General features: G+C 42.6%; 1 protein-coding gene across 1 annotated transcript in view; it reads right to left on the bottom strand.

The window, feature by feature from the left end:
* The window catches only part of SLC4A5 (solute carrier family 4 member 5), a 111,996-nt gene that overhangs the window by 72,600 nt on the left and 16,157 nt on the right, over window positions 1-23,239 (bottom strand). The window contains exons 3-4 of the mRNA XM_008064375.1: window positions 21,769-21,849; window positions 14,225-14,416 (exon numbers count right to left, since the gene is read on the bottom strand). Coding sequence (XP_008062566.1) covers window positions 14,225-14,416; window positions 21,769-21,847 — 271 coding nt within the window. The 5' untranslated portion in view covers window positions 21,848-21,849. The remainder of the gene's footprint in view (window positions 1-14,224; window positions 14,417-21,768; window positions 21,850-23,239) is intronic.

The raw sequence follows: 23,239 nt of genomic DNA, 5'->3' as shown, positions 1-23,239 counted from the left end.
ACACCATGCGTACTGAGCATTCCAACTATTGACAGCTGGACTGCTCCACCTGGGAGCTCTGCAGCCTTCTCAAGCCAACAGCAGCATATTCAAAACAGATCTGATTCCTTTTCCAATGACCCAACCCTTCCCTCCTTTGTTTTGATTAAGAGCACCCCCAGCTACCCAGCCATCCAGACAAGAAATGTTGGACTCTCTTCTGAAGCTCCTGCTCTCTCACCATCCATGTCCATCTGGACACTAACTGCTTTCATTTGTTTCCTAAACATTTTTTTAGCTTTCTCCCTTTAATCCCTACCCATTGCTGCCATCTTGGTTCAGGATGTCATTATCTCTGCTTCTATCACTGCCTTTGGTGGCCCCATGCATCCTCATTCTCAATGTAGCGGCAGAGTTTGCTTTGATAACATTTCAAACACATTCACGTGGTGGACTCCTGGGAGTCACAGTACTCTGTGAACAACATAAAATATGTGCATGAGTTAGACAATTTCACTAGCAGAAAATGATTAATTTACCTATATATAGCTTAATACGTCTCATTTGTTTAAACGGGTTTTAAATTTCTGAATTTTTCTATTACTTTTAACTTATATCCTTTTCATGGGCTTATTTATTGATTGCTGGCACTTGCTAGCAGATACCAAATGTTCAAGGAAATTTTTTTAGAAGAAAAACCAATAGTTGAGAAAATAACCTTGGGGTTTTTCAAATGGCGAAGATATGACTGCTTGATTCTGAGGGGCCACACCAATTCTCCATGGGATCATAGTTCAAGAACTACGATTTCATTTTATTTGTATTTATTTATTTATTTTAGTTAGGGTCTCACTCTGTCACCTGGGCTGGAGTGCAGTGACACGATCATGGCTCACTGCAGCCTTAACCTACCAGGCTCAAGTGGTCATCCTTCCACTTCAGCCTCCCAACTAGCTGGGAATACAGACGTGCATCACCACTCCCAGCTGTGTGATGTTTTTTGTAAACATGAGGTCTTGCTATGTTGCCCAGGCTTGTCTCCAACTCCTGGGTTCAAGAAATCTTCCTACCTCGGCCTCCCAAAGTGCTGGGATTAGGCATGAGCCACTATACCTGGCCAAGAACCACTCTTAGTATCAATTTGATCATGTTACCTTCCAGGTGAAGAACTTTCAATGGCTTTCTATTCCCTAAAGTCTAGGGTCAGTGACATAACTCAAAACATCCCTTTGATCTGGCCCTATCCTGCCTTTCTAGGTTCTGGCATGTCCCTCACCCAGCCATATCAGACCACACACAGTTCTCTGAAGAGAAGGGCATGCCACTCCTGGGGACCCTGTGCCTATTGTTCCTTAAATCTGAAATCCCCTTCCCCTTTCGAGATCGATGAGAAGGCAGAAAAACAACCCCAGTCATAAAGAGAGAAGACAAGGCAGAGAGCAGAATGGCGGGACCCAGCCCAGCCTTACCTGCTCCCTGGAATAGCAGAGTGCTAGGGTCCCCAGCTGTCGGTGCTGCCTCTGGCCCCAGCCTGCTTCTGCTGCTGCCACCCTGGTCACTGCTTCCACAAGTCCTCTTCCTCACACAACAAACTCACTTTTGTTTCCAGATAAGCACCAGGGGAGTTGTAAGGAGAGGAGAAGGGGGTGGGGAGAGAGAGAAAGAATGTGTGAAAGACTGGGGAGGTGGAGAGCTAGGCTCTGTGTGGAGAGAAATGAGAGTTGGTAGGTGTGAGAGATTAGGCAAAATTGTGTGTGAGAGAAAAACTACAGCAAGAGTGAATTGAGAGAGGGAGAAAGGGAGAGGGGGGAGAGAGACAGGGAGAGAGGACAGAGAGAAAGGGGAGCATGACAGAGAGAGAGAGAGAGAGGTTGCAGGTGCACAGGAGCTCAGTGGCCATGCAGAGCCTCAAGCAGGAAGTGAGGGCTGAAGTGGGAGCCGTGGCAGTTGAGGACCTGCAAAATTACTCCTCTACTCCTCCCCCATAAACCTTTCTAGATATGCATGGGGGCTCTGGGAGTGCCTAGGAGAGCCCAGGTACCTCTCCTCTGGCCCCCTTGTAAGGCAGAGGTAGGATTTGCCTTGAGACTACCCCCCCCCCACCTCCTTACAAGTCTTGGTGGCAAGTGAGTTGGCCAGAGAGTGACCTGACAGGGCCATGTCCTCTCAGCCTCAGAGCCCCAAGGGTGGAGGTGTGACTGTGGAAGGGGGTATTTGCTGTGAAAAACACTGCATTTCACAGCAATCGATGCTTGATCCACAATGTACCACAGTAGCTGGTTTCTCTCCTTCCCTAGCTTTAAACCCAAATTCCCAATCTTCCTCCTGTTCCTCCACCTCTAAGGCAAAGTGCCAAATGTCATCCGTCGGTGTTTTCTGAGAGTCTATGAACAGTGGGAACTGGTCACTTCAGGGTGCGTGGTGATCCCCACTGGGGAATTATTTTGCCTTCTGAGAAACTCCTAATCTCCTGGGTTTGGTTCAACAAGTGCTTACTAAGTACTTAAAATGTACCAAGGTTGATTAGAGGTCACTGAGCGGAGGCTGCTCCAGGGAGCTAAAAACCCTGAATTCACTAAGTCTCAGAGCTGGAAGGAAGCTTAGTGATGGTGGAGTCCAAACCCTTCATTTCACGAATGAGAAAACTGAGATCCAGGTTACCGGACAGAAGGCCTCCCCAGGCCCTAGTGCAGGTTAGCAGAGCCTCGTGGGAGGGAGCCGACATGTCCTGACTTCCTCCTCCCACACTGCCTCATTGGCTGGCTCCACTGGCCACATTTTTATACCAAAGGCTTGATGATCAAGTATGCGCATCTTATTTTTTAATTTTATTTCATTTTTTTGTGTCAGTCATTCTGTGGCCCAGGCAGGAGTGCAGTGGCATGATCACAGCTACCGCAGCCCTGACCTGCTGGGCTCAGGGGATCCTTCCATCTCAGCTCCCAAGTAAGTATGCCCATTATAAAGTTGAGAAGACAGAAGCCGAAGGTCAGAAATGTGTGTTTAGTGCTGGGCTCCAAACAACCATCATGTAGGCCCCTTTAGCAGATGTTTCTGGAGTTTTTGCCTCAGTAGGCTCTGGCAGGGCAGGGCAGAGCAGGGCAGGTAAGGCAGGGCAGTGAATGGCTGGGCCCCGGGAGAGTCCCGGCACTCTGCCCTGTGGTTGAGGTTGTCACAACTCCTCTGGAAGAGCCCCAGCAGCCCACACCGAGTCAGGTGCTGTGGGTGTCCTCAACTCCCACAGAAAGATCCCTAAGGCTTCCAGAAAGATTCTATTTTTCCATGAGGTGATTTAAGAGCCAAGACCTGGGCTTACAACCTGCCTCTGCTATAACAGTAGGATCCTGGGAAAGGCATTAAGCTCTCTGAGCCTTAGTTTCTTCATCTATGAAGTGGGAATAATAATCGGTGATGGGAATTCAATGAGACAACAGATACAATGTGGCTGGCAGAGTATGTGGCACACACCAGTCACTCAATAAGTGTTATCACTATTATTGTTGATGCCAGCAGGTGAGATGTTTCCTTCCTTCCTACTAGTCACCACCCCACTCCCTCTAAGCATTCCATCCTTTTCAGCTTCTAAACTCCACGCTACCCCTTCCTGTCCATCCCCAGGCTCTCTCTGTCCTTTCCTCTTGCCCACAGAAGGGTTAGTTCACCACATGCTGGGCTGCAGGATCAAGGTTTCTCGAATGCCCTCCAGGTCCCACATGCGTGTGCATTAGACATTAATCCATGTAATGAGAAATGCCACGGGTAATAGCCCCTCGGTTCCATAGCTCACAGCGAGGGTCACACAGCATTAGCCCAACTGTAGGAATGGATTCAACCAGCAGTTGCTGGGAGAGATATAACCTGGGCAGGGACCAGCTTCAGGGGGCACTCCAAAAGATGTGCAGAGAATCATGCTTTTACCGGATGGGGAGCGACTTGGCACAAAATGATGTAGTGGCCTACACACTGGCAGGCAGAGTACCCTTCAAATCCTAATAAAGACCTGGGAGGCATTTATGACCACCAGGAAATCAGTATCAGGATAAGGCCTTGGGGTCCTCTGGGCAAGGCTTTTCAGAGATTTTCTCCCTCTTAGGCACCTGGATGGATCGCTGGGTCAACTTTGTAAGGTTAGGGTCTGTCTTGTTCATTTCATGCTGCTGGCTCCTGACATGGGGCTCACACAGCATGGACACTCAATACATATTTGCTGGGTGAATGCATTTGACAAGTTAACACTCAGGAGCAGCACATCGGTGGGATTAGCCTCAGCAAGAAAAGCACCAAGGACAAGGAACTAGAGCTGGGGGTGGAACGCAGGTGGCGGGGTAGGGAGGGGGGCTTGGGTGGCTCAAGGCCATGGAGTACTGGGGAGTGGGAGTCAGAACCTAAAGATACCAAAGTCATTCTTGCCAATTGTATGAAGTCCCAGCTTCAGAGAAATAACATTCTTTTTCTAGAAGGCTGTGCACAAATTCCAAATATGTTCTCGGAGAGAGGAAGAGGAGAGAAACTGCTCGCTTTTGTGGTCAGTGGTTTTGGGATGTCTGTCCAGCCCACGCACCCACACCCACAAAGACAACCTCTGGACAGCCGTGTTTGTGCAACACGTGTTTCATGCCCCAGGCCACAGTTAGTGGGAGCAGGAACAGTTATTTAGACACCTGACCCAAGCCTGGACATGTCGGATTGGGGTTCTGAGTTAGCGGAGCCTTTCCTGATGGTTTCCGGGGGTGAGAGCACACAAACTGGAAACAAACAGCATAGAGAGGCTGAAAGGGCTAGAGCACAGAGAGGAGAAGCAGCCCTAAGGGTGAAGTCCTGGGAAGAGGTCATGCAGACCCAGAGAGGGGACTGAGAGGGTGCTGCAGTCCACCCACTTGAGCATGGCTCTTCATTCTGCTTTGGGAATGTGAGAAACTCCTTTGTTTTTGTAATATAAACAATCTTTCCCCTCCCTCTCTCTCTTGTTTTCTTTCTCTCTCCTCCCTCTCCCTCTTTCTCTCTCTTTCTTTCTGCCCAAGCCAGCTCAGTAGGTTTACTCAATACTGTGATAAAATTACCTTCTTAATCATGAGTCCCCTTTGTATGAAATTCTAGGGTATGGAGATTTTCTTCTGCATACCTTCTTTAAAACTGTAAGTGTAAGTGTTATAAAATAATGTTGAGAAACTGTAATATGCATAATTAACAGAATAAGAAGGAACTGGGAAGGCTAGGTGTGGTGGCTCATGCACTTTGGGAGGCGTAGGTGAGAGCCCAGGGGTTCAAGATCAGCCTGGGCAACTTGGCAAGACCTCATCTCTATGGCAAATCAAAAAAATTAGCTGGGTGTGATGGTGTTCACCTGTGTTTCCAGCTACTTAGAAGGCTGAGGCAGTAGGATCACCTGAGCCCAGCAGATCGAGGCTGTGGTGGCTGTGAGCATGCCACTGCACTCCAGCCTGGGTGACAGAGTGAGATTCCAACTCAAAAAAAAAAAAGAGGGAAGTAAAGCAAAGATGGGGTAGGCCTAGAGAAAGAAAGAAAGATCAAGGAAGTAGGCTGTGGCCCTGGTACTGGATAAGGGAGGAATCTCAGGAGGGTCAGAGGTGCTGGCAGACTCTGGAAATATATGGCTGGCCCTATGAAAGTGCTCGTGGATGGAGCCAAGGCTGGAGAAGTTTTTGATGTTTTGGGTGTGGAGGAAAGACTCAGCTAAGGTGAGTTGAGAAATTCAAATAAGAGATTCCTTAGCCTTTCCCCTCTGAGTCTCCCATGCCACTCTGCTCCTCCAGGCCTGGGAAGGGCAACAACCTCAGTGTGAAATCAGAAAGGCCTGAGCATTTGTAGGAGACCCCATCGTGAAAAAAGAACAACCTCATCCATTTCACTGGAGTGCCAGGGAGGAGATGCGGGCATTTCTGGAGAGCCAAAATGGTAAAAAGCAATTAATTGTATAGAATCAATTATTCATGATTTAAGATGATAAAACATCAGGGAGAGTCTTTAATTAGCATGCTGTCTTAGTAAGTATATTATTATAATTATCCTGTCTTAGTAAGTATATGTACAGTAAAGTGAAGAAATTGACATTTAAAAGTAAAAAAAGGGCCAGGCGCAGTGGCTCACATCTATAATCCCAGCACTTTGGGAGGCTGAGGCGAGAGGATTGCTTGAGCCCAGGAGTTTGAGATCAACCTGGACAACATAGTGAGATCTTGTCTCTACAAAAAAATTTAAAAAATTAGCTGGGCGCCTTAGTGCATGCCTGTAGTCCTAGCTACTCAGGAGGCTGAGGCAGAAGGATCATCTGAGCCCAGGAGGTTGAGACTGCGGTGAGCTGTGATCATGACACTGCACTCCCACCTAGGCAACAGAGTTAGACTGTGACTCAAAACAACAAAAACCCACAAACAAACAAAAAACCCACTAAAACAGTTGCAGCTTCTCCCTTCGAAAGCTTGAGGGACATGGGGGCCTAATTCTGTCAGTGGGAATGTGAATCTTGATTCTGCTTCCTTCATCTGACAGAGGCTGGTGGGAAGAGAGAATGGAGAGAAGGAAATCTTAAGCCTTCTTTCAGTGTCTCTAGGCTGTAAAAGAGCTAGACTTAGAAGTGGTCTTCGTGTTTAGCTCAACACATTACATGCCTTTAGTTGTGTGAAAATGGGCCCTGGCTCAGGGTGAGGGGGACAGAGGTAAATCGATGTGACAAATAAAGTGAGGAGAGCAAGTGTTTGTTGGAGAGGGGGCAGCTGAGGGGAGGGGGCTCAGAAACTGAGGAGCAAGGAGATGTGAAGAGATGGGGACAGAGAGAGTGGGTCAGGGGTTGCCAAAAATACAGTAAGAGGCTACAGCAGCAGAGGAAAGTGGTGGTGGTAGGATACGGGGTGGGGGAAGGGAATTTCCAGGTCAGAGGGTTTGTAAGAACAGAGATATCTAGCACCTCATTTTAAAAAAACTGCCCGGTGTGGTGGCTCACATCTTAGCACTTTAGGAGGCAGAGGTGAGAGGATTGTCTGAGCCCAGGGGTTCAAGATCAGCCTGGGAAACTTGGAGTGATCTCATCTCTACAATTACAAAATAATAAAAATTAACACTAGATACTTGGAAGGCTGAGTCGGAAACATAACCTGAGCCCAGTAGGTCAAGGATATGGTAGTCTTGACTGTGCTACTACACTCCAGCCTGGGCGACAGAGTGAGATTCCAGCTAAAAAAAAATACATTTCATTTAATTTAAAAAATAAACAAGAGTACCTGCATAATCAACATTTATATACCTAACCCTGAATTGTACCCCACATCTTCAAAATAAAATAAAATAATTTAACAAAAAAAAAAATGAAAAAAAAAAATGGAATATTGCTGCAACACAAAATCCTTCCATGCTTCTGAACCTTCAACAGAGCCTGGTGCTCACCAAAATGCCTTAAATGATCAACTTAGAGGAAACCACAGAAGTACAGAACTCCATGCCTGAAGTGGCCTGGAGGTGACAGCAGAGAACAGAACAGAAGGTGAAACATGATGACACTGAGAGAGAGGGACTTGGAGCCAGGGTGACACTGAGACTAGAAGCCACTAGAAATTCACAGACACTTAGACAAAGGCATTCCTCAGAATGTGGGCGAGGAGGCTGGAGTCCATTTCAGCTCACTCTCAAAGAAAATGGTTATAGAAACTTCATTAAACTTTCATTTGTTCACTTGCAAGTTCAGACTCCCAACCCAAGTTTCCCCTTAAGGTGTTAGGATCACTAACTCAGAATTCTCTTCTAATATGGTTTTTTGCTTGTGTTTTGTTTGGGGAGAACAGCCCTTGCGACTGGGGAGGTAATGCTGTATATGTTCCAGGACACACCTAGGTTTTAATGTGTCAAAGGGAAAAAAGAGAGAGAAAATATAGGTTTCCTTGGGAGTAATTTTAATTTGCCTTCCTTCCCAAGGGGTGGAGCAGAATAAAAGGTCTAGAATGACCTTAATCCTTTCACCCTTCCTCTCTTGTCCCCTCTTCAACCACTCCCTTCAGGATCCAAGTTTTTAAGTAGACAAAGGTAAGGAAGCCACCTCATCTTAAACCCTAAAAGTAGCCAGTTATCTTTGCTCCTGTTTGAGACACAACCTGCCTCATGAACTCCAAGTGTAGGCCCCTTTAGAGATAAATTTATTTTCTATCTCAGCCCTTCCTCCTTCCTCATCAGAAAGACAACATAAAATATATCTTTGTCCTAAGGCCTGGGAACCATATGAAACTCCAATGTCTGAATAGAAAACAGCCTTTCTCTCCTTTACTTCTCATCTGGGGTGGTTTTGATCTTTTAGTGACCCTAGAGTTGCTCAATTCCTGGCAAGGAGAAGGTCAGAAATTTTTTCATACTTCGTCCATCAGAAGGATCTCCTAGGCTTCCCAGTACCAATGAGGGAAGACAAACCAAATAAATGTCCACTTGGAGAGAAAGAAGATTTGGGCTTTGTGCTCTTACATTGAGTTAACTTGTATAAAGTGAACCAACTACCATGCATCATACACCATGTGAAGTATTTAATATCTATTAATACCTCATTTAGCAGCTCATAGCCAATTTGGCATGACTGACCATCCACTTTGCCGGGACTGACCTAGTTGAATACTGGAAGTCCTGCCTCACTCATAGTGGGAAACCTTTCAGTCCTGGGCAGACTGAGATAGTTGGCTACCCTACAACATTCTTTTACTCTACAGAAGAGAATTCTGAGATGCCAGGGTCTGCACATCCAGGCTGGGCTTGGTCAGTCTTGTTTCTCTTGGATCTTGGCTCCAGTTCTTATTAGTAGCCTAGAAAAGTGGAAGTGCAACCATATTTCTAAAACTGCTTCCAAAGCTCTTTCTCCTAATGGTCTCTCAAGAGGTTCTCAAAACTGGAAAATGTATTTTTCCCCAAACATGGAAGGCATGGCTCTTACTGACTCTCACCACAGCTTGATCATTCTATTCATCATATGTGTTCTTGAGTCAAAACTGACTGGCTGCTAAGTATTGACATCTTATGCTATATTCACATTGGGGAAAGTGGTAGTAAGAATAGACACAGAGAATAAACAAATCAACTGCTGTGGCATTATTCCTTAGCTACTGGTCCCTTTCACCAGTAGGTTTCTTGCAAAGACAAAATTCTCAGCCTGTCCATCATGGTGAGGGCCAGTGACATCTTTTGAAGGAAAGCAGCATGATGGAAGGGCAAGGGTTTGGGAATCAACAGACCTGTTCTTATTTCCCAGCTTCTTTAATTATCAAGCTACATCATGCTCCATCTCTTTGATCCTTAGTTTCCTGATCTGGAGATAGGGATCATAATATCTCCCTTCAAGTGTTGGTGTGACGTATGTTTATTGCGGCATTGTTCACAATAGCAAGAATATGGAACCAACCGTGCTGTCTATCAAAAGAGGACTGGATTTTTTAAAAATGTGGTACATATACACAATGTAAATACTACGCAGCCATAAAGAAGAACAAAATCATGAACTTTGCAGCAACCTGGAGGGAATTAGAGTTTATAATACTGAGTAATCTTTCCCAGAAACAAAGAGCTGAGTGTCACATGTTCTCACTTATAAGTGGACCTTGAACAACTACCATATTACTATAAGAAAAGGATTGAAAGTGGGGGGAAATTGCGGGGAAGGGGATGGGGGGTGGGGAGGTGGGATTGATAGTAATCGATATCTGCCTGGGGAAGGGGGGGCACACCTCATCAATAGGGTACCTGCACGGTGAATATTTGTATACCTAGCCCTGAATTGTACCTCACAATTTTAAATAAAAATTAAAAGAGGAAAAAAAAGTGTTGGTGTGAGGATTAATTGCGAAAATATATACTTCCTCATTTCAAACTATATTACAAAATCATAGTAATTGAAACAGTATGGTACTGGCATAGAAACAGACACATAGACCAATGTAATATAATAGAAAGTCCAGAAAAAATGCACATATATATGGTCAACTAATATCTGACAAGGGTGGCAAGAATACATAATGGGAAAAGAGTAGTCTCTTGAATAACTGGTGTTTGGAAACAAGTATTCACGTGCAAAATAATAAAATTGGACCCTTATATTACACCACTCACAAAAAATCAACTTGAAATAAAAACCTGAACTGTAAAACTTTTAGAGAAAGCAGGAAGAAAGCCTGTTGGTTTTGGCAATGATTTTTTAGACACAACACCAAATGCATAGGCTACAAAAGCAAAAATAAACTGGTGGACAACATCATACTGAAAAGCTTCTGCATGATAAAGAAAACAGTGAACATAATGAAAAGACAACCCACAGAATGGGAGAAAATATTTGCAAGTTATTCAGAGATGAGAGTGTAATATTAAAAATATATATTTTTAAAAACTCATATAACTCAATAAGAAAAAAATAAATAACCCAATTTAAAAATAAGCAAAGGAAGCCAGGTTATAGTGGTATGTGTCTGTGTCCCAGTAACTTGAAAGCTGAGGGAGGAGAATCACTTGAGCCTTGGAGTTTGAGTCCAGCCTAGGCAACACAGCAAGACACTATCTTAAAAAAAAAAAAGAAACAGAAAAGACATTTTCCTAAAAAAGATATACAAATGGCCAACATGTACATGAAAAAGTGCTCAACATCACTAATTATCAAGAAAATGCTTTATCAAGGAAATATTATTATTTAGCCATAAAAGAAGGAAATCCTACCATTCGTGACAACATGGAAGAAAATGGAGGACATAAGGCTAAGTTAAATAAGCCAGAAATACTGCATAATCTCACTTACATGTAGAATCTAAAAAAATTGAACTCACAGAAACAGAGAGTAGAAAGTGTTTATCAGGGGCTGGGGGTGGGAAATGGGAGATGTGGTCAGAGACAAAAATGTTCTGCAGATCTAGCAAGGTGACTATAGTTAATATTGTCGTATATACATTAAATTTGCTAAGAGAGATTGTAAGTATTCTTATCACTCACACACAGAAAGGTAACTATGTGAGGTGATAGATGTGTTTAATTCGATTGTGGTCATCGATTCACAATGTAAACATATATCAAATCATCATGTTGTAGACCTTAAATATATATAATTTTATTAGTAAATTATACCACAAAAAAACTAGAAAAGAAAAGATGTATAAAGTGTCTCTAATTCTCCCAGTTGCCTCAGTTGCCTTTTTAAGCTAATTTTAAAAACTATTTTTAATTCTTTATTTTTTTAAGACATAGGGTCTCACTCTATCACCCAGGCAAGAGTACAATGCCTTGATCATAGCTCACTGCAGCCTCAAATTCCTGGGTACAAGTGGTCCTCCCATTTCAGCCTCCTGGGTAGCTACAACTGTAAGCTCATGCTATCATGCCTGGTTATTTATTTATTTTTCTTTTTTGTAGAGATGGGGTCTCATCATGTTGCCCAAGCTAGTCTCGAACTCCTGACCTCAAGTGATCCTCCTGCCTCAGTCTCCTAAAGGAATAGTTAATTTTTACTTATTATTTAAGACCCACCTCAGGTATGACCTGCTCTAGGAAGCCTGTGTCACTCCCCCTCCCACTGCTCACCACCTTGGTATGTGTTCCTGTTTCTCCTCCCATAATTCTGTGTGCAGACCACCACTAATACAACTCTGTTTGTGGTCCAGTCTTCCCTGGATGCAAAAGGTTTTCTCTAAGGGGCTCTAAGATGATCCAGAAAGTGACTTGGAAGCAAGGGGCTGGCCTCCATGTACAGGGCTGGAACCAGCATGAGAAGGACCAGGAGGTCTGGCTGGGCTGGCCTCTATCCTGCCCTGACCTGCTGTGGGATTGAGGACCAGCTGTTCCCTGAACCTCAACTGGAGTGACAGCAGGAACTTCACAAGGTTCTGTAGGTTTGAATGTGGTTCAAGGAAGCAGCAAATTTCTTTAAGACAGTGGATCTTTTGTTTTTGTTTTTTTTTTTCTTTGAGTCTTACTCTGTCACCCAGGCTGGAGTACAGTGACACACTTATGGCCAACCGCAGCCTCGACCTGCTGGGCTAAAGCGATCCTTCTGCCTCAGCCTTCCAAATGGCTGGAATCACAGACATGTACCACCACGCCCAGCTAATTTTTTTATTTATTGTAGAAGTGAGGACTTGCCAAGTTGCTCAGGCTGGTCTCGAACCCGTGGGCTCAGGCAATCCTCTCACCTTGGCCTCCCAAAGTGCTGTGATTATAGGTGTGAGCCACCATGCCCGGTGGGACAGTGGATCTTTTAAAAAAAGTTTTAGCAACACTGGAGACAGGGTATCTTTAACTAGGTACACATGGAACCTAACAGAAAAGTACAGATACCCAAGCCCATTCCACATTGAATGTGTCAGGCAGCTGACTTGTGTATTTCTTTTTCTTTTCTTTTTTTTAGACACAGGTCTTGCTTTGTCACCTTAGCTGAATTCACTGGTGCAATCATAGCTTACTGCAATCTCAGGCTCCTGGGCTCAAGCAATCTCCCTGCCTCAGCCCCCTATGTAGCTGGGACTACAGGCACACACCATTACAACCGGCTAATTTTTAAGTTATTTTTGTAGAGGCAGGGTCTTACTATGTTGCCCAGGTTGGTCTTGAACTCCTGGGATCAAGTGATCCTCCTGCCTACACCTCCCAAAGTGCTGGGATTATCGGTGTGAGCCACTATGCCTGGCCTGGCTTACGTATTTCACAACTATCCTGATGGTTAGGAACCCTAAAGTGTATTTTAAAGGCACCCTCATGGGTCTTTCTGAAAGGAATAAAAGTGAGTAGTGTGGTCTTTGCTTCAAATTTATAGTTATAATTACTAATACTACACATGTGGTTGACAAAATTATATTAAACTATCATTCTGAAAGTGCTTTCACAGGTACAAAGCCCCTTCACATGTATTGTCTTGTGACTCCTTGCCATTATTCTGCAAACCGGGAACTGAGGGGGTCTCTTCTCAGTCCTTCATCGGCAGCCTGTCTGACACTCAGGCCAGCCATGTCTAGCCACCCCACCCAGCCCAGACCACCCCATATTCTGCAGGATCCCCCTTTCCTCTGAAGTGGGAGTTTTCACCGGGCTAAGTGACCAGGCTGTCTGGATGAGTTCACAGGAGACAGGACTCTCGCAGAGGAAAATCCTGTGCTCAACCACAAGAAGAAATGAGAGATTTAGGCAATTATCCAGATGATGCAGGTAAAATGATGCTGGCACTGTTATACTTTCCTTTCTCCAAGACATTGCCACTGACCTTGTGATGCGGCAGAGGAGGGCTGATACCTGCATCACACACGCGATGCCTGTTCTGCTTGGAACAAGTGGATGACTGACAACTGAGCCTTCTACTGCCGCAAGAAGAATGGCAGGTATCAACTCAGACCCCGGGGCTGCAGAAAAACCACTGTGGCTGTTGACTTTGTCAGCAGGCTTTGTGAACTCATTTCTCACAAGACACAGTCAAGGCCTTCCACACTCTTTTGCAGGTTTAGATGATAAAATAAACTAATGTTGCCATCTTAGGACAGAGGAATATATAGTGGAAATCAATTAACTACTACTTACTAGGCAGGTTTGGAGTAGGCTGAGGGTGAAATCATGTCCCCAGAAACATTAGTGAAGTCTAGAAAGAATGAAACGCCATGCTGTGCTCTAAGGATCCAGTCCCTTTTTACTCCCTTAAGACTGATCATTTTCTTTCCACAAGAAAGAGCAAAAGACTGATTTTTAATTAGCCCAGAGCTGATTTCCATGGGAGCAGAGGAGAACCTCGGGGGCTCTGTAGTCCTGAAAGAAAGTTTCCTAGGGGCCTGCAAGCTACAATGCAGGGTGACTAAACAATTCTGTACCATGCCTTTAAGTTCCATTGAGGAGAGAGGGGAGGGTGGGGGTAATGCAATAAGTACTTCTGGTTACTTCTGGAGCATGATGCCTTGTGCCAGTCATGTTTGTTACTGGTTCTTAAGGCATTGGCTGTGTGGCCCCTAGGAATTTGGAAATAATTTGGATATAATTCTGAGAATTAAACCATAAAATCAACACAGAATGGACCAGAGTGGCGGTCTCAAAGTCCCCAGGGAGAGACAGAGGGCCTCGGTCTGACCAGAAGTGTCAATGAGCAGGAAGGCTGGTCAGCTATGGAAGCAGAGCAGAGGGGCCCAAGAAGCAAGGCTGAACCACACGGGGCATTGGCCATAGTTTTCAGGGAATCTCCCTGCCCAGCTGAGCCCATCTAGACCCACCAGCAGGATGCTCCCCAGAATGCGACCCTCAAGGAACTCACGTGTTCTGCTGATAAGGTCCACACTGCTGTCTTGGCTGCTTGCCCCACTCCCGAGGCTGGTCAGTTCCTGCTGTGGCCTGTCTGGTCGCAAGCCCCAGTGGACTTTTTGCAGGCCTGAAAGATGTCCCTTTTGGTCACTTTTTCTTTGAGGGTAACTGGAGACTGAAAGTCCGGCGTGGACAGAAGAGCAGTCTATGGGGCACAGCACAAAAGACGGGGAAGGCAGAGTTACCGAAAATGGGCATTTTTCTGTAAAGTCTGCCTGTTACTAGAGATGGGGTCACAGAAGCAACATGGAAGAAATGAGGCACCAGGATGAAACCACTGCCTTGAGGCTTGGGTTTAACAGAGTTCCAATTTCTGAAACAGCTCAACAGTTGCTTGAAGAAATACCCTCAGGATTCTGTTAGAATGAGCAGAACTTCCATTCTTGCTTATTTAGAGCAGTGATTACTTTACTAGATGTGACTTATGACATATGCTCCAGGAGGGAGTCCTTCAGCAGGTTATGGATGTAATTCAAAATGCCAAGTCCCATTTTGGTTGTTATGGGAAAGTCATATGCATTTCCATTGAGTGCTCCTTTTACTAACACAGGTCTACATGGACTTCTTACCAGAAAACTACTTACCCAGAAAGTGAATTATTAAGGGTTCCTCAAAACTTGTTTTCAAGAAGTGGAGTTACCAAGAACCCCGATTGGAATTCCACTAGGAAGCCTGATTGCTGTGTAACCCTGGGGAACACACAAAGCTGCCACCAGGTCTGTGCACACAGAGGCAGCTGGAATTCTCTCAGCTCTCAGTTGTCACCAGTTTAACATCAGTGTTGTCTTGAGTTGGTCAACAATTTTAGAAATAATTAATAGATGTTTTATAGTTTTAGATTTACAGAATAATTGAGCAATTAGTACATAGAGTACAATATACCTACTCCGACCCTACCCTCACTGTTTCCCTATTATTAATTCTGTGGTACATTTGTTACAATTAATGAATATATATATATATATAAACTTCTTTTTATTTATATATATATATATATATAGTCCGAGTCACTCTGTCACCCAGGCTGGAGAGCACTGGTATGTTCACAGCTCCTGCAGTCTCGACTTGCTGGACTCAGGTGATCCTTCCGCCTCAGCCTTCCTAGTAGCTGGAAACACAAGTGTGTGCCATGATGCCCAGCTAATTTTCTGATTTATTGTAGAGACAAGGTCTTGCCATGTTGCTCAGGCTGGTCTCGAACCCCTGAGCTCAGGCAATCCTCTCGCCTCTGCCTCCTAAAGTGTTGGGATTACAGGCATAAGCCACTGCGCCAGTCTATATTGGTCTATATTGACAAATTATTATTCACTATAGTCTATAGGTTACATATAGATTTATCTTCCTGTTGAATAGATAACTTCTATGGGTTCTTAAAAGTGCATAATGACATGCATTCACAATTACAATATCATATAGAATAGGTTCATTACCCTAAAAATGCTCTGTGTTTCACATATCCATCCTTCCTCTGCGCCCAAACTTCTTTTTACTTACTATCTCTATAATTTTGCCGTTTCCAAAATGTCATAGAAAAACTTTGTGTTGCAATGAACATGCGGGTGCAGGTGACTTTTATAACAACCTTCATTCCTTAGGGTAGATAGCTAGTAGTGGGATTGCTGGATCAAATGGGAGATCTACTTTTAGTTCTTTGAGTAATCTCCACACAATTTAGTAGGAACAGTCCTAGTCAGACGATTTATTTCTCCCATGTTAATTGTGGTACTTTGTGCTTTTCAAGGAATTAGTCCATGTCATCCAAGTTATCAAATTTGTAGGCATAGAGTTGTTCATAATAGTCTTTTATTAATAGAACTACTTAATAGGCTCCTAATTTAATAAAATCAAATCATTGATCAATAAATGTTTTAGAGAAACATGGAAAAAATATTCTTTTATTATCCTTTTAATGTCCATGAGATTGATAGTAATGACCACTTTTTCTTTTTTTTTTGAGTTGGAGTCTCACTCTGTCGCCCAGGCTGGAGTGCAGTGGCATGCTCACGGCCACCCCAGTGTTGACCTGCTGGGCTCCAGCGATCTTTCTGCCTCAATCATCCAAGTAGCCAGAACTACAAGTGCACGCTACCACACCTGGCTTATTTTTGATTTATTGTAGAGATGAAGTCCCGCCAAGTTGCCTGGGCTGGTCTCAAACCCATAGGCTCAGGCAATCAATCCACTTGTCTTGGCCTCCCAAAGCGCTGGAATTATAGGCTAAGCCTCTGAGCCCCACCACATTTTTTTAAAATTGTAGAGACAGTGTCTCACTATGCTACCCAGGCTGGTTGCAAACTCCTGGGCTCAAGCAATCCTCCCACCTTAGCCTCTCAAAGTGCTGGATTACAGATATGAGCCACCATGCCCAGCCCCCTCTTTCATTTAGAATGTTAGTAATGTATGTCTTCTCTCTGTTTTTCTTAGTTAGCTTGGCTAGAGGTTCATCGATTTTTATTAAGCTTTTCAAAGAGCTAGCTTTAGTTTCATTGACTTTCTCTATTGTTTCCTATTTCCAATTTTATTTATTTCTGCTCTAACATTTTTATTATCTATTTTTTCTTATTGCCTTAGAATTCTTTTTGCAGTTCTTCCTCTTGCTTCCTAAAATGGAAGCTTAGATTGTTGACTGTAGATCTTTCTCTTTTCTAACACATGCATTCAACGCTGTAAATTTCTCTCTAAGCACTGTTTTCACTGCATTCCAGAAATTTTGATAAACTGAATTTTCATTTTCATTTAGTTCAAAATATTTAAAAATTTCTCTTAATAGTTCTTTCACTCATGTGTGATTTAGATATTGTTTAATCTCTAAATATTTGGAATTTTCCAGTTATCTTTCTGTTATTGCTTCTAGTTTAATTCCAGTGTGGGTAGACCATATCTTGTATGATTTCTATTCTTTTAAATCTATAAAGATATGTTTATGGCCCAGAATGTGGTCTATCTTGATGAATGTTCCATATGAGCTTGAAAAGAATGAGCATTCTGCTGTTGTTGGTTAAAGTAGTCTAAAGAGACTATTAACTCGAAAGAGTCAATTGGATCCAGTCAAATAATGTGCTGTTCAGTTCAACTGTGTCTTTGTTGATTTTCTGCCTGCTGAATCTGTCAATTACTGATAGATGGGTGTTGAATTCTACAACCATAATGGTTTATTTGTTTATTCTTCTCGCAGTTTTGTCAGTTTTTGCCTCATGTATTCTGATGCTCTGCTGTTAGGTGCATACATGTTAAGGACTGTTACATTTTCCTGGAGAATTGACGCCTTTATTATGATGTAATGTTCCCCTTCATCTCTGTTAAAGAGACTTTCTTTGCTCTGAATTCTTTTTTGTTTGAAATTAAGATAGCTATGCTTGCTTTCTTTTGATTAGTGTTAGCATGGTCTACAGCCATACCATCCTGAATGCACCCAATCTTGTCTGATTCATGTTAGCAAGGCATCTCTTTATCCATCCCTTTACTTTTAATCTATCTGTGTCTTTATATTTTGTACGAGCTTCTTGTTATATAGTTAGGTTTTGTTTTTTAATCCACTCTGATACCCTCTGTCTTTTAACTGATATGTTTAACTAATCCACATTTAAAGTGATTACTGATATCATTGGATTAATATCTATCATGTTTTCAACTGTTTTGTGTTTATTGCACTTTTATTTTTTTTTTAATTTCCCAATTTTTATGCCTTTTTTTTTTTTTTTTTAAAGATATAGGGTCTCATTATGTCTCCTAGCCTGGGCTTAAACTTCTAGGCTCAAGCCATTTTTCTGCCTCAGCCTCCTGGGTGGTAGGTGGGACCACAGGCATGTGCCACCACACCCAGCTCCTCCTCTGGCTTTAGTTGAACATTTTATAGAATTTTGTTTTCTCACCTCTTTTAGCATATCAATTATATTCCTTAAAAAATTCTAGTGGTTACCCTAAAGTTTGCAATATACATTTACAACTAATCTAAGTCCACTTTCAAATAACATTATTGACATTTCTTGAATAGAGCATTGGGCTTATAACCAAGTTTTAAACATTTCTCCTTCTCATCTCTTATAACATTGCTTCCATTCATCCCATATACCCATATGCTATAGTCATCCAATATATTGCCACTATTATTACTGAACAGCTACCTGTTAAATTAGATAGAAATTTTTAAAATAGAGATCTTATTTTACCTTTGCTTATTCCTTCTTTTATGCTCTTTCTTCCTTTATGTACATCTGAGCTTCTGACCTGATTCTCCTTCTCTCTGAAGGACTTTAAAAAAATATTTCTTCCAAAGCAGGTCTAGTGGCAACAGATTTCCTTGGTTTTTGTTTGCCTTAGCGGGTCTTATTTCTCCTTCATGTTTGAAGGACAATTTTATGGATATAAAATTCTAGGTTGGCAGCTTTTTTCTTTCAACCATTTAACTATTTCACTCCACTGTCTTCTTGCTTCCATGGTTTCTGGCAAGAAATTTAATGTAACTCTTATCCCTAGGAGTTTTTAACTCTAAAGCTAGTCCACACTCAGCCTCTGGCAATTCGTTGAAATTACCAGTTAAGTCTTTCTACCCATTACAGATTCCAGCACCTTTGGCTTCAATAAGCTGATCTGTATTCTCTATATTTGCCAGTCTCTCCAATTTGGGGAGGGGGAGTGCAAATTTGTCCTGTGGCTTCAATTCTTTGATAAGATTAAGAAAAGTGATTGATTTTCAGCTTGTTCAGTGTTTTTGTTGTAGTGAGGGTGAGTGATAACTTTGAAGCTCTTTATATGTTAAAGTGGAAATGAGAAGTATTGGTTGTCATTTTTCACTGTTACTGCTTTCTCGTATAAATTTCTGCTAGTCTAACTTCAGGATGGGCCCCTTTTTTGTAGATCAGTTGATTAGTTCTACAATACATAATGATGACTATTTGTACCAACAATAGCTTTAATTTATAATTTTTTATATTGATGCTCTAACTTGAATTATTCACATGCTGAATACTAAAATTACTTTCTTCTTTTGAACCTTTTCAGGTTGTTTTCTTTCTTTCTTTCTTTCTTTCTTTTTGGAGGGGAAATGAAAATGGGTGAGGTTAAGTGGGTGGCAGACATGTTCTGCCCTGCTTAAGTGAACTGCAGTAAAAATGTTTAAGAATCACTCATCTAGGATACTTTTGAATTTGGAATCCCAAGGTGACAATATGCCCAAGGGCAGGCTCGTCAACACATGTGGATTATTATGACTATTTTTGAAGAACAAGACAACTAAAATTTGAAAGACTGTAGCAGACTGGAAAATTAGACATTGTGTTCTTATATCAATATCTACCTTAACTTGATTTTTTTTTTTCCTGGAGGAGAGGGCTACCTCTTGGCTCAAAGTCCTGAAATGCAGATGCTAGATGCCTGGGCATTCACTGGAAACTCCACACCAAGCTAAACCATGGAGAAGCATGTCAGAACCTTTTAGAGATGTGTTGAATGTTTACTCTGGCTGGTGTATTCCTAGGCAAAAGGAGTCAGGTAACTTGAACATTAGTGTCCAAAACTCTCTAGAGCACTACTTCACCCCAGTCTCTCTTAGGAGCAATGGGGACGAAGAAAGTGAGGTGGAGATTTTTATGAAGTGCAGTCTTGCTTTTTAGGAGAACATCAGAATGACTGGTACCCATCCTTCTTCCTCTCTCCCCCCCTGCATGGGGGAACTTCTCTTCCTGTACTATATTCCTTAAGCAAGCTGTAATTTGAGGTAAGCAGTGGACACCAGTGCTTAGAGGTAAGTAGCTCTCCAAAGGCTTAGCATACTTGGATCTTCCAACAAATTTCTGCTCTCCACTCTTGAGGCCAGAAATGGAAATGAAAAGCAGCAGGAATATCAGAAAGACCTCCACCCAAAGAACTGTTGCCTTAGGTGCTTCCTGGCTTGCCTTTACTTGATCTGTGACCATTTTACCTTTCTGGGACTCAGTGTCCTCATCTGTAATGTGGGAATGAACTGACTCGGCAAGCCTTTTGAAAAGATAGAATGGGATCGTGTATAGAAATGCAATACATAAATTATAAAGGGCTATACATATAAAGAATATACATATTAAAGAAATTAAAGGTCCAGGCAAGGTAACTCAAACCTATAATCCCAGCACTTTGGGAGGCCAAGGTGAGAGGATTGTCTGAGTCTAGGAGTTTAAGACCAGCCTGGGCAGCTTGGTGAGACCTCATCTCCACAATAAATCAAGAAAAATTAGCCAGGCCAGGTGGCACACGCCTGTAGTTCCAGCTACTTGGAAGGCTGAGGCGGAAGGATCACCTGAGCCCAGCAGGTCAACACTGGGGTGGCCGTGAGCATGCCACTGCACTCCAGTTTGGGTGACAGAGTGGAACTCCAACTCAAAAAAAAAAAAAAAAGAAATTGGAGGAGATGGCAGTCAAAAATTATTCTATCTGTCTATCTATCTATCTATCCATCTCGTCTATCTATTTTTAGAGACTCACTCTATCTCCCAGGCTGGAGTGCAGTGGCATGATCATAGCTCACTGCAGCCTTGACTTCCTGGACTCAAGCAATCCTCTGCCTCAGCCTCCCGAGTAGCTAGGACATAGGCATGTGCCACCATACCCAGTTAATTTAAAAAATTTTTTTGTAGAGACAAAGTCTTGCTATATTGCACAAGCTAGTCTGTAACTCCCTGGGCTCAAGCAATCCTCCTGCCTCAACCACTCAAAGCACTGGGATTACAGGTGTGAACCACTGCACCCGGCAAAAAATATTTTACTTTCTGTACTGGATCTAAATTGTCCCATTTTTTCCCCCTGGCTTCTATCACAATCAAAAGAGTGTGGCTGTGCCGGTGGCGAACAATAGGGTGGCTTGTCCTCACCCACACCCACTCTCTCTCCTTCCTGTCTCTGCAGCCCCTCTATTCTCATGGAAGCATTTTGTAGAGTCTGGCTCAGGACACATGCCAAGCCCCACCAGCAAACTATTCAGGGCATTCTTCTCGCTTGATGACTCCAGAGTGGCCCTTCATGTTCCACAGCTGCTCAAGCTTCTAGCTGGGCAGCGAAAATAGCATTTCCCTCCAAGTGGGCTGAGGTAAGAAGGGGGGTAGCAGCCTATCTGAGTGGCTCTTCCTAAGCCCTGTGGCTTCTTCTCTGTACAGCATGGGAGACTTGGGGCCTCCGAGTCAGAAGTTCAGAAGCAGCAGAAATGTCTTTCCTCGACACCTTTTTCCAATGATTTTAGCTGAATTGCCAGTTTCAGAATCTCTAAAATGTTGATGTTTGGCATTGATTATGTTTTGTAGATCTTGTAAAATCAGGTAAATTACATTTTGTGTTGGGGAAGCTATACCCTAATCTACACAGGCAAAGTGGCAGTTTCCTGTCTCCAGCCAGACCACATGGTCCCTTTAGGACATGATGGCATGGTCCCACCACCTTTGAGGAGACACTGTGGGTGAGCTGTTACAAGGGCCCCAAACACTCTCAGTCCCTCCTGGGATTTGCATCAAGTCCTCACCATGACCTTACCTCTCTGATTTGCACACCTCCTCCTGTAGTTCGTGGGGTTCAGTTTTCCTATCCCAGCCTTTTCCTCCTTCACCTTCATGACTATAGAGTAATAAATGAACACAGCCTCAGAATGTATACAATTAAAAAGGTAGGATTTCACAATCCACGGTCATAATGGGAGACCTTAATACAGATGAAAAAAATTAAGACTAAAGAAAATACGAACCAAAGACGCGTATATATACAATTTCCAACAAATAAGGATTATACCCCTTTTTCAAGTACAAATGAAATATTTACAAAGAGAGAACATACCTGGTCATAGAAAAGCCTCAGTAAATGTGTTATGTTTCTATAGTTTAAATATGTAAACCAAATTTCCACTGTGGTTTTCTATTAAACCCATGATATAAATAATGTCTAGTACAGTTTAATAGAAAATCACACTGGAAGTTATTAAATATCTAGAATTCAACATTTGTAACAACTTATTGAAACTTATGGGATGCAGTATATTTAGAGGAAATGAAGAAGGAAGGAAGGAAGGAAGGAAGAAAGGAAGGAAGGAAGGAAGGAAGGAAGGAAGAAAGATAAATATGATAAGCATTCAACTAAAGATTAAACTAGAAAAAGAACAAGTGCTGGAGGTGGTGGCTCATGCATGTAATCTCAGCAGTTTGAGAGGCCGAGGCAGGAGGATTGCGTGAGCCCAGGAGACTGAGACCAGCCTAGGCAACGTAGTGAGACCTGGCCATTACAAAATGATAAATCAAATTAGCCGGTGTGCGGATGCATGCCTGTAGTCCCAACTACTTGGGAGGCTGAGGCAGGAGGATCGCCTGAGCCCAAAAGTTCAAGGCTGCAGTGAGTCATGATTGTACCACTGCACTCCAGCCTGGGCAATAGAGTGACACCTTGACTCAAAAAAACAAAAACAAAAACAAAAACAAGAAAGAAAACCCAAAGAAAGCAGAAGAATGTAAATATAAAAGTTAATCGTGGAAAATAATGAAACAGAAGACTATCAAGCATAGGATGGTTAATAAATCCAAATGGTAATTATTTGAAAAGATTATTAAGATAGGCAATCTATGCAACAGTAATTAAGAAGAAAAGAGAATATTTACAAGTAAACTATATTAGGAATGAAAAAGGGACATAACTAAAAATAAAATAGAGAACTTTAAAATCATAAGAGAATGCCATTAAAAAAGTTATGTTAATCAATTTTAAAATTTAAATAATAGCAATAACTTGCATTAGTATGTGCCAGGCATCATTTCTTCTTCTTCTTCTTCTTATTTTTTAGATTCAGGGGGTACAAGTGCATGTTTATTACATGGGTATTAGTATTATGTTCTGGTAGGAATTGGGCTTCTACTGTCCCTGTTCCCCAAATAGTGAACATTGTACCTGATAGGTTGTTTTTGTAGGCATTATTTTAAGTGCTTTGCATGTATGACTTAATCGAATCTTTTCAACAACATGA

Source organism: Carlito syrichta, unplaced genomic scaffold (genome assembly GCF_000164805.1).
Source record: "Carlito syrichta isolate Samal-C Ts95f unplaced genomic scaffold, Tarsius_syrichta-2.0.1 Scaffold307324, whole genome shotgun sequence".
NCBI classification, from domain to species: domain Eukaryota; kingdom Metazoa; phylum Chordata; class Mammalia; order Primates; family Tarsiidae; genus Carlito; species Carlito syrichta.
This window is presented reverse-complemented; position numbering and strand designations above follow the sequence as displayed.